Source organism: Halichoerus grypus, chromosome 4, assembly GCF_964656455.1.
Source record: "Halichoerus grypus chromosome 4, mHalGry1.hap1.1, whole genome shotgun sequence".
Classification (NCBI taxonomy): Eukaryota; Metazoa; Chordata; class Mammalia; order Carnivora; family Phocidae; genus Halichoerus; species Halichoerus grypus.
The window spans coordinates 126214608-126231482 of NC_135715.1; the positions used below are offsets into that span (position 1 = coordinate 126214608).

Genomic DNA, 16875 nt, shown 5'->3' on the forward strand with positions numbered 1-16875 from the left:
TCATTTTTTTTAGGTACTTCAATTTTGTTTTTAAATATGTCACCTGGGAGACTGACACATTGGTGATTTTGATAAAGAGTTGTCCCCCAAGTGTGATATTGTTCAGAATAAGATATTCAATATATTGGTATCATATTACATTAATATAGTTCTCCCAATATTGCTTTAACAGAATATCATACTGTCATTTGGACATACCTAAAGAAGTAACTGATACTATGAAAAATTCTCAGCTGGTATGCAACTGAGTATTAGTATTAGTATTAGTATTAGTATGCAACTTAGTATTCAACTTAGGTTTAATGATATAGTTTTCTATGTGAATTTATATACAGGATAACAATATCTTTTTTCAAATATTAAAGTTTTGTGACAAGACTTCCAACTCCCCACAGACAATAACAGATACCTAAATTCCAATTTCCTCATGGATCTTCCTAAAAACCATAGAGATCAATAAATGAGACAAGTAAAAATATCCATAAACTATGCCTAAAGAGTAATTAGAGACAGAGACATTACATACTTTAATTTACATATAGGCAGGGAAATAAATTTCTAAGACCAGCAGAATTAGTTCAGGAAAGCACACTGCAATAGAGTTGGGCCAAAACCTAGTGAAGAAAAGGGGAGTACAAAGGTCTCCTCAGAGGGATGGAACACAGTCAAATACGGTTTATCCACAGATGAAGAGGACTCCACACTATGTAAGAAATACTGAGAGCAGATGTGTGACCTGAATGGTCAGAGCACTGGTTACTAAAGAGACTACAGAAAGTGACTTGAAAGTGCACAAGACCTCAGTTAGCAGCCTTGGAAAAACATCACTTCTTTGGGGGGGCGGGGATGGAGACTAGTGTTGAGGATTGAATATATTTCACTAGAAATTTAAGACCAAAACAAAAGTGAGAAGTATGTGAATATCACAGCCTCTGACAAGCTAGAAATATTGCAACAAAACAAAATGAGAGGAGAAGGAAATATAGAATAAGTTCATCAAGTATCTTGTTGGTAAAAATTAGGAATCAAATAATATAATTTAAATTGACAAACAGAATGATAGAGGACCATTCTTAGGAGTGCAAAGATAAGAATTAGAGCAGATATTATTAACTAAAATTGCATGGTGGAAAGGGGAGGAAAAGAATTACAGGCTAATTTTATTCTTGTTCATAGTAAGAAATCAAAATACAGTGTCTAAGGAAAAAGAGGAAAGATTATGGACATTATATAAAATTTTCTTATAAAGACTGCTACCAGAAAAAAACTACAAATATTTTCAAATACCAAAATAAAAGCAAAAACAGGATAAAACAAACCCCAAACCACACAGTTAAACTTTTTAAAAAAGCAAAGAGAACATAACATAATGGCATGCTTTAAGAGAGTACATTTAACATAGAATATGTTAGTACTAAGAAAAACCATAGTAGTTATATCAGTAAATATAAGTACCTATTATAATTATAAATTAAAAGAGAAGTATTATTTTTTCTTATAGAAACAAAGGAAAACCTAAGTCCCAGAATATATAAAAAAAAGCACAACCAAAACAAAGACTAAAAAGTGGTTTAAATATATAACAAGGAAATAGAACCAAGAAAATCTTTAAAAAATCATAAAAGACTACTTTGCATAATACTATTAAAATAAATTTTTAAAATCTACATAAAATTCTTGAGAAAAAACACTTGCAAAACTGATACTAGTTGAGATGGACAACTTGAATAGTCCAATCTCAGGAGAAAAAAGAAAGAAATTTGTCAAAAAGCTACTCCACAAATAAGTATCAGACCTAGATGATTTCACAGGAGAATCATACTTAATTTTTAAAGTTTCAGATAATCCTCAAACTATTTGATAGTTCTTTAGCATAGAAAATAGAAAAGAATTTCCAAATTATTTTCTGAAGGAATTATAACATTGATATCAATACCTGATGAAATTGCACATATACACACACACGCACACAAATTACAGGTCAGTCTCCCTAATGAATACTGATGTAAAAATGCTAAATTAATTTTAGATAAAGAGAATCCAACAGCATAATACAAAATGAAATACATCATAATCATATGTGACTCCTTTCAGAGATGTTAGTAACCCCATTAATAAAATGTATCATAAAAATAAACAGAATAGCACACTCATTTCCACAGGTGCTGAAAAGGCAATTTATGAATTTTAACACCATTCTTAATAAATATAAGTTAATGGAAAGCCTTAAAAGTATAAAACACATACAACTCAACCCAAATGCTGTCATTTGAATTAATGAAAACCCCTTGCCATCCATACAAAAACCAGGAACAAGGCATGCTGTTTACCATCAATTTCTTTTGAATAATATGTTGGAAGTAATAGCTAGCACAATAAAACAAGAGAAAACTATTAGAAATATCAGAATTGGAAAGGAAAATGTAAAACAATCTCTACTTGAAAAATTCATGAGAGTCAACTGGAAACTAAAGTAACTCACCAAGATAGTAGGATATAAAATTAACATACTCAGAAAAAAATGACTAGCCTTAAAAATGATCAGAAGATATAATGAAAGAGATGATCCTATTTATAATCTCAGCAATAACAAAAAATTAAATGCTAAGTAGCAAACTAAAGAGTAAGAAAAAATTGTGAACACTCCTGAAAGACACAAAAACTAGACTTAAAAGTGAAAATATATATAATATTCTTGTATAGAATGACTCAACATCATAAAGATGTTAATATTCCTCAAACTAATTATAAAATTAATGCAAATCCAGTAAAAAAACAAAATAATTTTTTCCTTATCTCAACAAGTTGTTTCTAGAGTTCATACAGAATGTTTAGCAAGAAATAACCTCAAACCCCTGAAAATTAATGTCAAAGGGAGCATGTCATATCAGAGATTAATTGTATATTTAAAACAGTGTGTTTCTGAATGATAAATAAGCCAACGAAACAGAATAGAAAGTCCAGAAATATACTCAAGCACATAATGAAGTTTTAGTATGTGATAATGGTGGCATCCCAAATTATTGCTGAAAAGATAGACTTTCTAATAAATGATGTTAGAACAACTGGAGAGCCATTGATAAAATGATAAATTAAATATATACTTTGCTAAACCAAGGTGTATATATATGTGTGTGTATATATACACATATATACACACAGATATATATAAACCAATATAATATATATTATATATATAATATATATATAAACCAATATATATATATAAACCAATATAAACGAAGCTAAACTTAAAATGTATCAGAGATTCTAAAGCTGTACAAGTTCTATGAAAATAATTTTTACAACCTTGGAATGGTAAAAGCTTTTCTAATAGTGACTCAAAAATTCAAACTCAACAAAGAAAAGCTTGATAAATTTAGCTGCACTATAAACAAATAAACAACAACAACAAAACCTTTGCATGACAAAAATCAGGAAAAAGACAAAAAATATTTGCTGGGAAGAGATGTGCCACTTATTTTACCATTTGAAAAAAAAAAGACAAAAAAATGTATACAAGAAATGGACAGTTGACAGAAAAAGAAATATCCTAGTGCTTAAATATCTGAACCAACATTCATAATGTAAACCTCATTACAAAAGAAATGTAAACTAAAACTAATTGAGGTACTACTTCTCACCTATCATAATGACAAATACCAAGAAGACGGAGTCATTCTGTTAGCATGGCTTTGGGGAGAAGAGCTAATACATTGCTGGTGGTAGTGTAAAATGGTTCAAACCCTAGGGAGGGGAGTTTAGTAGTATCTAAAAAAACTGCATATGCATTTACCCTTTGACCCAGGAATCCCACTTACAAACTCTTACCCTGAAAATAATTTTCCAAAAATATACATACATGTACTCAATTCATTCTGGCATTGTTTGTAATGGCCAAAATTTGGGAACAACCTAAACGTCCATCAGTAGGGGACTGGTTGAATTAACAATGGTATAACCAAGTTAAATGTCTGTAAAAGCAACTGATCAATTCTGTAAGGCACCAAAGGGTAATGGCGGCTATGGCTTTTTTTTTTTTACTTATAATGCAAACATATTTTGAAAACTCACTCAAATGAAGAATGTATTAAAATTACTAGTAGCAGTAATATCAGTAGCAGAATTATGTACATGTTGCCTTTTACTTACGGTTTACAGTTTTGACTGGTAATATTGGATTTACCCTCTCTGGGGAGGCAGCGTTTTCCTCATTTGTCACATATTCAAAATTAATGATGAACATCATAGCCACGCCCTCTTGGTTTTTCACTGGAATTATGTGAGTGTTACAAATGAAAGTGGACCCTAAGGAGATGAAAAATGAGTGTTAGGTCAAAAATATGCCTTCATTTTGAAGTGTCAGTAATATTAAAATTCTAATAAACCTTTAGAATTTTCTGTCATAAATGATTTAAAATTTAACAAAAATAATTTGACTTTTATTTCATATTTCATTGCACATATATTTACATGAAAATGTACAAATTTTGCCATAAAGACCTTACAGGCAAATTCAGATACAACCTTATGGAAAAACAGAATATCAAAATCTCATTTGTCTTCACACCCACCACCATAATAGTTAGTATAGGGAAAAAAGCATATTCTTTAACTTTGTAGAAAAACTCAGGTTTCTTGTATATATTTTGATTAATTCTGAATCTATATAAAATATAGCTGTATAAACAGTAAAGATAACTTTGTGTCATCTTGATTTTAGTGCTAAGTAAATTATTTCCTTTTTCTCTTTTAATTTCCTAGATATAAAATAGTAAGTTATTGACTTTGTATATGTACCAATAATTCTTTTCTTTTTTTCCTGCAAAATTCACAATGCCCAAATTATAATGATTTTATTTGGTTTGTAATCTGTTAGAAAACAAGAACAAAATTTTGTCTATATTATTGTGTTAATTTGATTCCTTAACCAAAAAGATGATATTCTTTTAAAGCACAATTATGAGGTTAATAAGACATATTTTATTAGAATCTTCTGGAAATGAGATGAACAAAAGGATGACTCAGTTTACAATTAACTACTGCCATCCATCCTCTAACAGAAAATCCAAGATCCAAGATTTAGAGAATTCTGTCAAGATGTTGATTTCTTTTAAATCAATTGATTCTGACTGACTTCTTGAACCTGACTTCTAGAACTAAGTATTTCCTTAAAGCAGCTTACTCACATCTTTACCCTCTGGATATTTCTTTTTTTGGTCATGGTGATGGAAACCTCAGGTTAGGGATTTGTTTGGGTTCAAAAGTATTATATTTTTAAAATGTAAACCTTCAGGAAAAGTTCTCAAGTAGTCAGATAATAGAGCATTTTTGGACTCTTTTTTAACTAGCTGGAACCATCTTGAGTGTTGAGGAGAATGATGGTTCAGTGCAGAGGGAGGAGCAGGTAGGGAGCAAGCTGGACCTGGGTACAGAGGGAGATGTGAGAAAGTGAGAGACCAAGAGTTGGAGGCCAGGGGCACTGGCAAATAACAGAAGAAAGTAGTTGGAAGCCCAACATCCCTAAGACGAGTGGATACTAATATTCCAAAATGGTGTCCTATGCATGCCATAACTATTAAAAACAAAGTAAGTGTGAGAAAATTCTTTCCTCTTTTCTCATCCCTGAAACATGGCTCCTATTGCCAGAGCTGAGAACAAAGACTATTGCTAATATTGCTATAGATTGAGACATCACAGGTGGAAGAGCTTTTGAGGGTGGGCCTAGAGATCTACTTATTTATGAAATTGTTTCTATGGGTGAACATGTTCTAATTTCCAAGGAACTGATTTGCAAAAACACTTTTAGAACTTGGACTCTTTGTAAGTTGGGAATGCCTTTGTGCTAGTTATGATTTAGATTTTTAAATGTCAATAGCCTCCCAGATTTGAAATGTAGAAGACCTTATCTATAATTAATCTCATATTTTCTATAAAATCGGCCATGGTTTTACAGATGTTATGAAAAATATGTCTTAAGAATGACATGCTGCACCTTCACAGTCTTCAGCTCTATCTTCAATTCATTTAATAAAATAGTTAGTTAGAGCACTTGTCATAGTTTCCATGGTAACAAACGGGATGATTTTAGTAAACAGAAAATAAGCAATTTAAGACTGTTCTATTAGAACTAAAAATAGAATTGCTTCAGGCCAGGCATCGCAATACAAACTGGCTAAACAGAGAGACTGATAAAATGCTAGAAATAGCCATTGTGTATTCTGCTAATGAACCAAAATACTGATACTACCGCTTAAAATGACATTTCTTGGATCATTTAGAATATCATTGTGAATTCACAGATTTGTTACTTAGCAGTTTCAAATCTTCCAACAATTGAAGTGTATTGCTGATTGTACCACAAGACATAAAGCACAGATTTTTAAGAAATCAATAAATAAAAAATGTGGGACTAGAGATCTAATAGGCTGGTAATAGAGCACAGTAATTTCGCTTCCAGTAATAGGGGAAAAATCACGTATTGCAATACTAATGCTTGTAAATTTATTGGCTAGTGTTAAAAATCATAAAACTATAGTGCTTTATAAAAAAGTTCAGTTACACGCATTGGTTCCATAGCATATTGAATATGTGTAATTAATCTGGGATTTACTGCCCACTAGCATTGTTTCCTGCGTGTTTCTATTAGGCAATATATCTCCTCTAAAGTCAACTGAAAATTCACATTTACATTTTTTTCTCTTTTAGTTTTTGGATTTAATGTCTCCATCCATCTTGCAAAGCATCCTGGAAAGCAGATATTGAAAGGAGATACATGGAATTTAGAAGAGAAGGAGAATCAAATATATTTTATAGAGCAAAAATATTTTAGCTTGCATCATTTTGCAAACTCCAAGTTCTGTCAAGGTATTACATTTGTAAAGTAACATTATTTTAAGAAGGCTGTGTGCTCCTAAATACTGTTCTTGAATGCAACATTGGGAGAAAGAAAAATGGAAAGATGATCCAGCAAATACTAATCTAGCAATGAAGAAAAAACTAGACACACTCAATAATATGTAAATTAGAGAACGAAACCAATCTAGAAATAAAAAGTTCAGACCTTGTTAAAATGAATTAGTATCAAATGGAATTAATAATGTTTAAGAAGCTTATTTACAGTAAGATTATCCAATAATTTTACAATTATACATGCAATTATACAAATATTAGTTAAACCCAGGTTCATTTCAATATCCACGTTTTGTCTCCTGAGTAAGAACATTCTCAAAACCAGGAAAAGCTGTTTAGGAGAATAATGCTCATTATAATAAAATGTCTAGAATGTTAATTTTTAACTGTAGCCACACATCAAGCAAACTTAGGTAATCTGAATAATTTTTCTTTTATTAATAAATTGGTGGCATACTCTTAGCTTTCAGATTTTAAAATAAAAGACCGGGACTCCTCCCTTTGAGCTACTTTAAAGATGTTTTATTCTACTGTTGTTGTTGTTTTTTTAAGATTTTATTTATTTATTTGACAGAGAGAGGGAGAGCACACGCAGGGGGAGCTGCAGGCAGAGAGAGAGGGAGAAGCAGGCTCCCCGTGGAGCAGGGAGCCCAATGGGGGGCTTGATCTCAGGACCCTGAGATTGTGACCTGAGTCGAAGGCAGGCGCTTACTCGACTGAGCCACCCAGAACCCCATTGTACTGTTTGTATTCACGGGGCATACATATGTCCCCTAAAATCAATAACTGTTTAATATTGGGTCAAACACTGTTCTGGGTTCTCAGATGGGGTGGAGAAAAACAGCAATAAAAAAACAAAGTTTCTGCTCTTACGGAATTTATATCGACATCATAAATAAATGAATAGATATCTAATATATGAAGTAAAAATAAGTAACAATGAAGGAAGAGAGAGCAGACTAGATCGTAACAGTAGTAAGGGAATGCATTTCCTTTGAAATGGCATGTAAGCAAAGACATAAAAGAAGTAATGGAGTTAGCTGTGTGGCTCCACGGATAGAATGCAGCTGGCAGAGAAAATAGCAAGTACAAAAGTCTTCAGGGTTGTAAGCTCTAGGAACAATGTGGAAGCCAATGTGACTAGTACAGTATGTTGGTTGTGGGGTAAGATGGTGTTGAAAGTAGGTAAGGCTGAAGAAGGAGTAGGGAACCACAGCATGTAGAAGGCACGTAGAAGGCTAATGCATGGATTCGGAACTTTCCTCTCAGATAGACAAGAAGGGTTTTGTGCAGAGGCTGACATGACTTGACTTAAAACTACCCCTCTGACTTCTATGTGAAGAATAGCTTGGGATGCCAGCAAGAAAACAGGGAAGCCAGTAGGAAAATATCATACTAATACTGGCAAGCAGTAAGAGTGTCTGGACTAGGGTGGTGTTGCTGAAGCTGGTGAGAAGGCGTCTGTTTGAGATATTTTCAAGGTAGGGATTATAGGACTTGCTGGTATAATAGATGGCATGTGAGGGAACGAGAGGGGTCACAGACAAGTCCAAACTTGGAGGTTGAGAAAATGGAAGAATGGAGATGCTCATTTATTAAAATGGGGAGGACTGTGGGAGGTCTGGGGTTTGTGTAAATCCATAGGTTTGGGGTATGTTAACACTGAGGTTGCTTATTAGATATCTAAATGCAGATGTCTAGAGTAGTTGGATATAGGATACTGCAGTTTGATTCAGGGATTGATCCAAGCCAGATATATGAATTTGAGAGTCATTAGGGAATGGATTATATTTAAAGACAGTATGAGGTCATCTAGGGAACAAAGAGAGAGTTGGGTTTTTGAGCCAAACATTAAGGGACTGCAGCGTCAAAGAAGGGAAGATGAAAAATCAGAGAACATTGTGGAGGAGTAGACAGGGAAGTGGGAAGAAAATCCAGAGTCTAGTGCACCAGGGGCTAAGAGAAGGAAGTATTGCAAGAGAGGGCAGGATCAACTACACAAAACTTGCTGATAGGCTCAGTGAGAGCTAAGAAAAGATCAAGTCATGGGGAACTTCTTTTAGAGACATTTTGGTAGATTAGTGGCTAGGAAACTGTTGGAATGCATGTAAGAATGAATAAGAATAGATGTATACAGCGTGTGCCTGGCTGGCTCAGTTGGTAGAGCATGTGACTCTTGATCTCAGGGTTGTGAGTTCAAGCCCCACATTGGATACAGAGATTACTTAAAAAATAAAATCTTTAAAAAAAACCAGACGTGTACACAATTATAGGAAAGTGTTTTGAGGTGCTTTACTAAAGAGGTGATCAGAAACCTGGGCTGGTAACTGGAAAAGATTTTGAAGTGATCAGACCTTGGATTTTTTTAGGTTTAGAGACACTACAGCATATTTATATACAAATGGCATTAATTTGTTTATTGATTACATTTCAAATTTTTGTTGCATAAAGTCCCACCATTTGGTAAGGTCAGTGAAAGTCTAACATAGTAATTTACAAGACAGTAATTTTCTAATTTTTTTCCTCAGTCAAGTGCAACTCACTTCAGTGTTAATTAATTTTCCATGTATATAGAACCATAGGCAATAGTTTATAATCTATTGCTTGAGAGCAGCACTCTCTAATTAGACTATCTGAATCTGAATCCTAGCTCCATCCTTTATCTGCTGAGTAAACCCTGGGTGATTTAGAAATGCCACAGCAACTCAGTTTATTCTTCTGTACAATGAGGATAATCCTTACTTCATAGAATTGTTTTGGGGACCAAATGAATTAATACCTGTGTACTATGATATTAGAATAGAATTCTCCCTTTCTCAATTTTCACTCATGTGATATGTTTAACATAATAGCTATCAGGGAACTAAAGTGAGAATGACTTCCTTCCACTCCACGCATGCAGATTATGAAGGAAATAGCTATAGAATCTTTATATCCAGGATATAGAACAGATAGGGAGAGAAGAGTAGTGAGAGGATTGGGGAAAATATCTCTTTGGAGAGGACAGGCCCATTGCTGTGAGCTTCCCTCCTTCCACCCTCAAGAGCTGCCATCTTCCAAGGCCAGGCCTAATGAGGGGATTTTAAGGACCCACTCCAGGACCTTTGAAATGTGTTCTCTGCAGAGAACAGGAGACAGGGAGACAGGGAGAATGGGTATTTGAAAGCTATGTAGATGAATGGTAGGCCATAATAGGGCCTCAACCTTGGGGGTGTAGAGGGCCAAGAAGGAACAAGCTCTCAATTTCTGTGGCAGAGACAGTGGGCATAATTATTGGGACAGGCAGGTGCACCTAAGAACTGGTAGATAGGCGGGCGCCTGGGTGGCTCAGTCATTAAGCGTCTGCCTTCGGCTCAGGTCATGATCCCAGAGTCCTGGGATCGAGTCCCACATCGGGCTCCCTGCTCGGCGGGAAGCCTGCTTCTCCCTCTCCCACTCCCCCTGCTTGTGTTCCTGCTCTCGCTCTCTTTCTGTCAAATAAATAAATAAAATCTTTAAAAAAATAATAATAATAAAAAAAAAAAAGAACTGGTAGATAGGCCTCATGGTCAAGTCTTCTGGACCAGGAGTGGGCACAGGGTTCTCCAAGGATGGGATGAAGGGACTGCAGAGGAAGAGACAGATAGCAAACTACCAGATGCTGGAGGCCAAGGAGGAAATAGGCAAGAAACTCCAGGGTACAGGGATAGGACCAGCAAGGGAAGGAACCTGAAGGGAGACAGAGTCTCGCAAGAGTTCTGAAGAGCCTATCCAGGAAAAACAGTGTCAGCTCTGCCCACTGGCCAGATCCAGAGAAGGCAAATACACCAGCTAAGTAGGAACTGTCCTGCTCCATAATCTTCCTGCCTTTTCATCTTCTACTTGGAGGGAAGCAAATAGCAATCAGAGTGTGGGAAGAGGGTAATGGTAAGAGGTTGAAGCTGGCTTTCCATTGCATTCTGACCTGAGCCGGTTGGGAGTTGTAATTTTAAAGCCAAATCACCATCCGAAGACAGGGGTCAATTACTCCAGTGAATAAAGTTAAATGGGATGATGAAAAACAAAAGCTGCATTTTGTTCACAGTCCAAGCTTCACACTGATCAGTAGAACTCATATACATGTAAAGTTCTTAGAATAGTACCTGGCATGGAGCAAAACTCAATAAGGTGAGCGATTATTTTCATCTCTAATTAGAGGATCTCCAGAGAGATCTTCAGTTAATTTTCAAGGCTCTCTGTGTAATTTCCTCCAACCTTTGCCATTCTTGAAACCGAAAGCTACACTATTTGTATTTTGGGGCACCAAGTGGAGATTATTCTTTTCTGAGCTGATTGGTTTAGGAAATGCCTGAAAGTTTGTGATTTCCTACTTTCTAGTAGACTAGGGGACCCTTTGAAGATTAAAAAATACCATTAGAGACCTGCCTTAGAAGAAAAACAAAAGATAGCAGCCTCAGGATACAAAGGTCTCATCAAAGAGGCAGCACTGTTCATCTTGAGTTGAAAAGCCTTTTAGAAAAGCAAAGGGGACCACTGCACCTCCTAGAAGGAGAGAGCTACCCAGTCACAAATGACTTACGGTGGAATCAAGGGCAGGCAAAAATAGGAAACAAGCGAAATTTGTACTTGGCTTTTCTGAATCTAATGTTTCCTTTTATTTCTTTCTTTCAGCACTTCCTACATCTTCCTCTGCTCTCTCCAGGCCTCCAAGGTGAAATATTATGAACTTCCTCTTATCAAGGAGGAGCATCATGAAATATATTAATTTCTCATAAGATTGTTAAGGACATAATGGATTACTATTCTCAGGAAATTTTTTTTAAAGGGGAGTAGTGAAAAACAACACTTAACTCAAGATGAACTCTGGTGTAGCCTCTATGTAAAAGAAATATTTTGGTTGTATAGATAAGACCTTCCAGATATCTCTCAACTCACACCATGTAAGTAATTGCCTGCTGATATCACTATCACTGTTGGTCAGGTTGTGACTTAAAGAACAGAAGACCATGATGGAGTCCTGAAACAGAACTAGAAGAAATTTCTATGATTGGAGAGTTTATGTGCCATTGTTTAGCCATTTGATTATTTTTTAACAGATGTTTTCCCACTCTTGATAAGAAAAGTAAACACACAGAGATTTCATTCAAACTCAAAATCCACTTCCAGAATTCATCCCAAAGTTTGCAGAATAACTGAGTGGTGAAAATATTCCATTTATAGCACATTTGTAACCAGACTGTAAGCTTCCCAAAGACAAGATATTATTAATCCATGTAAAATATTCCATTTATAGCACATTTGTAACCAGACTGTAAGCTTCCCAAAGACAAGATATTATTAATCCATGTACACAAGCCTCCCTCAACACATAAAGGGAACTCAGTGAATATTTCCTGGCTACTTTTACTTCTTCCTGACAGCGAGATGTTCGTGAAAAGCTGCCCACTGGAGATGACCCTTGAGCTAGGTCAGAGCAGCATTTGTGATTGTGGGTAGTAGCCTATAGTCTTTTTTTTTTTTAATGTTTTATTCATTTATTTGTCAGAGAGAGAGCACAAGCAGAGAGAGCTGCAGGCAGAGGCAGAGGGAGAAGCAGGCTCCCCGCCGAGCAGGGAGCCCGATGCGGGGCTCGATCCCAGGACCCTGGGATCATGACCTGAGCCGAAGGCAGACGCTTAACAACTGAGCCACCCAGGCGCCCCTGTGGGTAGTAGCCTATAGTCTTAAGAAGATGGATTTCAGTTATAGAGAGAGACCTGGGTTCTAAACTTGACGAGTCATTTAGCTTCTCTCTGTCTTGGCTTTTTCTCTGTAGATTCAGAGCGCTCATACTTATCTTTTAAAGTTGGAGCACTAAATGAGAGGATGCATTTAAAGTACGGTGCCTAATATACAGTAGATACAAATGGTAGCTCATGGGAATGTAATCTTTTAATATATATTAGTAGGTGTAGAAACTGAATATACCCAAAATGTTACTCTTGTAAGAGGCCAGGTTATGTTGGGCTTGAGCTTTTCAGGCTGAGTAGGAGTAAACACGGAGAAGAAACATATGCCCAATTCAAACCAATTTCACTTTAAAAACTAATTATTCAGAAACCACTATGTGCCAGGCACAGTTCTAGGTGCTAGGGTTTGGCAGAGAACAAAACTGAGCCAAATTCTGCCATCATGTAGTTTATAATCTAGTGGAGTTTGGGGAGACAGAAATAAATAAGTAAAATATATAATAGATTAAATGGTGATAGTATCATTGAACACCATAGAGAAAATAAAGAAAGGGGATAGTGAGTGCCAGGAGCAGGGAAAAGTCTGTAACTTCTAGTAGAGTGGGAAAGGCCTCCCTGAGAAGAATACATCTGAATAAAGAACTGAAGATGTTGAAAATGAATCATGAGGATATCTGGGAAAAGAGGTAGCAACACATAGGAAGGACCTGCCTGGTGTGGGGCTGAATTATGTCCCCTACAATTCATACATTGAAGCCCTAACCCCAGTGTGACTGTATTTGGAGACAGGACCTACAAAGAGTTAATTAAGGTTAAATGAGGTCCTAACCGTGGGGCCATAATTCAACAGGACATTGTCCTTGTAAGAAGAGGAAGAGACACCAAGAGTGTGTGTACAGAGAGGAAAAGCCATGTGAGAAGACAGCCATCTGTAAGCCAATTAGAGAGTTTTCACCAGGGACTAACACTGCCAGCACCTTGATCTTGGACTTCGAGCCTCAAGAACTGTGAGAAAATATATTTCTATAATTCAAGTCACCCAGTCTGTAGTACTTTGTTATGGCGGCCTGAGCTGACTAGGATAGGCCCTGAGCCTGAAGAGCAGACAGTCAGTGTGGCTGACACAGATTAAGCTGAGGGGAAAGTGGTGAGAGATCCAGGGCCCAGTGGTAACAGAGCAAGGGAGCAGGAGAGTGGCAGAAGAACAAGCCCGTTGTGGGCATTGTAATGCCTTCAACTGACAAAGGGAAGCCATTGAAAGGATTGGAAAAGGGAAGTGATAGTCTCTGGCTGCTGTAAAGACACGGACACACGAAACACTTAGTTTGCTACGCAACTTGGTCTGAACAGACTAATAGTATACCAGAACACATCACGTGGAATGGGAAGTGATGGATGAGGCTTTGAGGGGTAGAAGGTCATGTTGTGAATGTCTTCTGTGTTCCTGGAATTCAGTCTTTTGAGGTTGGGGGTACACGGAATTGATTTAATCCTGAGAGTATCTTCAAAAGTAGTATTTTAGCACACACTTTGGACACGGGCTATTTCAGGTACTAGTGATGCCTCAGGGAAGAGAAATAAGTTCAAAAGATCTAAGTGTTATTTATTTGAAGAGACAGAAGGTACACTTAGAAAAACTATTTATTAACAAGAATAATAGAATAGCCTATGGTTTATTTGGCCTTATGGATTGGGTCAAATGGGACTGCTTATTGGGAGGCAAATATTCCATTACTTGCCCATTTTTCTTATTTCCCCAGTCACATGGTTAAATCTAAAGGAAGCTAACTAAGTGAAAGCAAATTGGAGAAAGTCATGTGAGCTAAGAAAAACATTTTATACAGAAGCATTATTAACAAAAAGACTGAGCTGGCAAAAATTTGGCTGTGCACCTAACAATATATTAGGTCTAAAAAAAGAAACTTAACATGATAATTACCAACACATACAGATTTAGCATCACAATCACAGATATAATGAAATCATAACAATTATGAACATATTTAGATAGCCGATAGAATAACATGGGACTAGAAATACCTTTTCAGAATTTCCAGGAGAGATTATATAGATGCCTTTCATTTGAGAAATGAAGAACTAACCTAATTTACACAAGGCTGCTTGTCACATTCATGTTCTGGGTGGTAGTATTAGCACTGTCTGAGATGTCAACAGCATGAATAATTTATTTTTAATTATTTCTTATTTAAAACAATTTTAAACACTCAGAAAAATGCTGAGGCAGTGCCAATGAGTAGTAAATTTCTTGGATAGGTAGTACTGTGGAGCCCCTGGGATTGGACTGACCTAGCTCTGCTGTTAGTCATGGAATGGCCTTGGGCAGGTTACTTAATCTCCCCAAGACTAGCTTCCTCATCTATAAAATGAGGAAAAGAAGGGAAAGTGCCTCACCTCATAGTGTTGTTGGGAAGGTGAAATTAGAGAATACTTGTAAAATAGGTACCACGGAACCTGGTGAGGTTGAGCAATAAATGGAAGTTATTTTTATTAACTGGGGTGGGAAAAATAAATTTCTCAACTTGAAATGGTGGTTAAACTTCCCTCAAAGGTTCGACGATAAAACTGAGTCATTCGACTCTTTTTGGAGCTTCAGTAATGAACTCATTAGCTTGATCCCCTTGTCTTCAGATGAGAAAATGCATCAAATGGCCATTGGAATTGGGTAGGGGCTTAGAAAAGACCCTTTAATTATCTACTATCTTAAAATATGTCTCCTTAACTTTGCAGTGACAGGGCCCTTGGTTTATTTCCTATGTTTCTCCTGTCCCTATAGTGCCTCTAAAAAGAAAACTACAGACCAGGTAATTTTAATGAAAGCAGAGCTCAGCCTATTTGGTCAGGTCCCATAGTCAGTGGAATTTGGTATATAGCAGAAATGCGTGAAACAATCTTTAATTCTGGGTTTGCTCTAGGACTACCATAATTAGTATTTGAAAGCACACGTTAGGAAGAAGGGTAATAATAACAGCTAACATTTATTGGATGCCAGCCACCATTCTAATGGCCTTATATGCATTAATATCACTTGCATTTTTACAAATGATGATGGCACCATTATCATCCCTATTATGTAGATGAAAAGTAAGTCATACATAGTTCTCTTTTTCCTTGATCTTGGGGCACTCCTTCCCCTTACAGTGATTGGGGAGGAATACTCAGGTTCTAATTCCTTCATCAGACTAAGACTCTGAATTCCATGATTTTTAAATCAGGTATGTTCTAAGAGATTTTTTATCTTTTATAAGTAATGGCCTGAGCTAAAACTCTTCCTTCCTTTTTCCCCCGTCTTGTACATTTCTGCAGCATTCCCAGATTAGGCAGAATTCCTTTCTCCTGCCACCTGAGAGGCAGGAAGTCACCATGCACTTGCTGGGACTGCCCCAGCCCCGCCCTTCATTTACTCCATTCAGTCCTATACTGCCTCATGCCCTTTCCACCTCTCCTCCTTTTTTATCAGCTCTAGGCTTTCTAGGAATAAAGGTGTTCTACTCTCTTTCCTCAGTCTCTCTATATTATCTTACTACTGCTGTTAACAACTACATAATTAAGTCATGGCTACTATTTTCTGAATGTTTTCTATGTGCCACATGTTCCTCATGAGAAAACTTTATCTTAGAGAAGTTTCTGATGTAGGTAGTAGACCAGGTTGGAACTCTGAACTTTCCAGCTTTTACTCTTTCTCCTACATCAGTGTTTCCCAAACAGTGAGATGTTAATAGGTATTATCAGAAAGTGCTGTCTATAATTAATACAGTTTGGGACGTGTCCTCTTCGAAGAGATGCTCAGGGCACATTATTGCGTTAGAAGTTTTGAGAAGTTCTGCAAAAGCAAGTATGTCTACTTTGTTCAATCCGGCACATCTCAAATTTATTTGACTCTGAAATACTACTTTAGAGAAATTTGCAATAACATGTAGCTCCTTGCAAAGCCATTGAAAAATACTGAATTGTGTCACACTCCCTCTCTGTTTCAAAGACCTTTCTGAGAGGGAAGAAAGTATATACCATAGGTTGCCTAGACGCTTCCAGGAGAGGAAGAAACTGCAGAAAGCACAGGGCTGAGGCAGGAGGGGAAAGAGAACTGCAAAGGCCAGTGTCACCTACTTAATATATTTTGCTTGGTATTGGTCCTGATCTGAGCATTCAGAAGCCCAGGTAAAATAGCATTGTCATATTTGATCACATATCTTGCAGTGATGATTTCCCCATAACATAGCTCTAAGTTGAAAGGTTA

General features: G+C 36.4%; 1 protein-coding gene across 9 annotated transcripts in view; it reads right to left on the reverse strand.

Moving 5' to 3' along the window:
- The window catches only part of KCNH7 (potassium voltage-gated channel subfamily H member 7), a 639535-nt gene that overhangs the window by 153882 nt on the left and 468778 nt on the right, over positions 1-16875 (reverse strand). For 8 of the 9 annotated variants that reach the window (XM_078070889.1, XM_078070893.1, XM_078070894.1 and 5 more), the window contains exon 3: positions 4153-4308. In XM_078070889.1, coding sequence (XP_077927015.1) covers positions 4153-4308 — 156 coding nt within the window. Of the gene's footprint in view, positions 1-4152; positions 4309-16875 lie in introns of those variants that run through there. The other variant, XM_078070896.1, reaches the window with a different exon arrangement.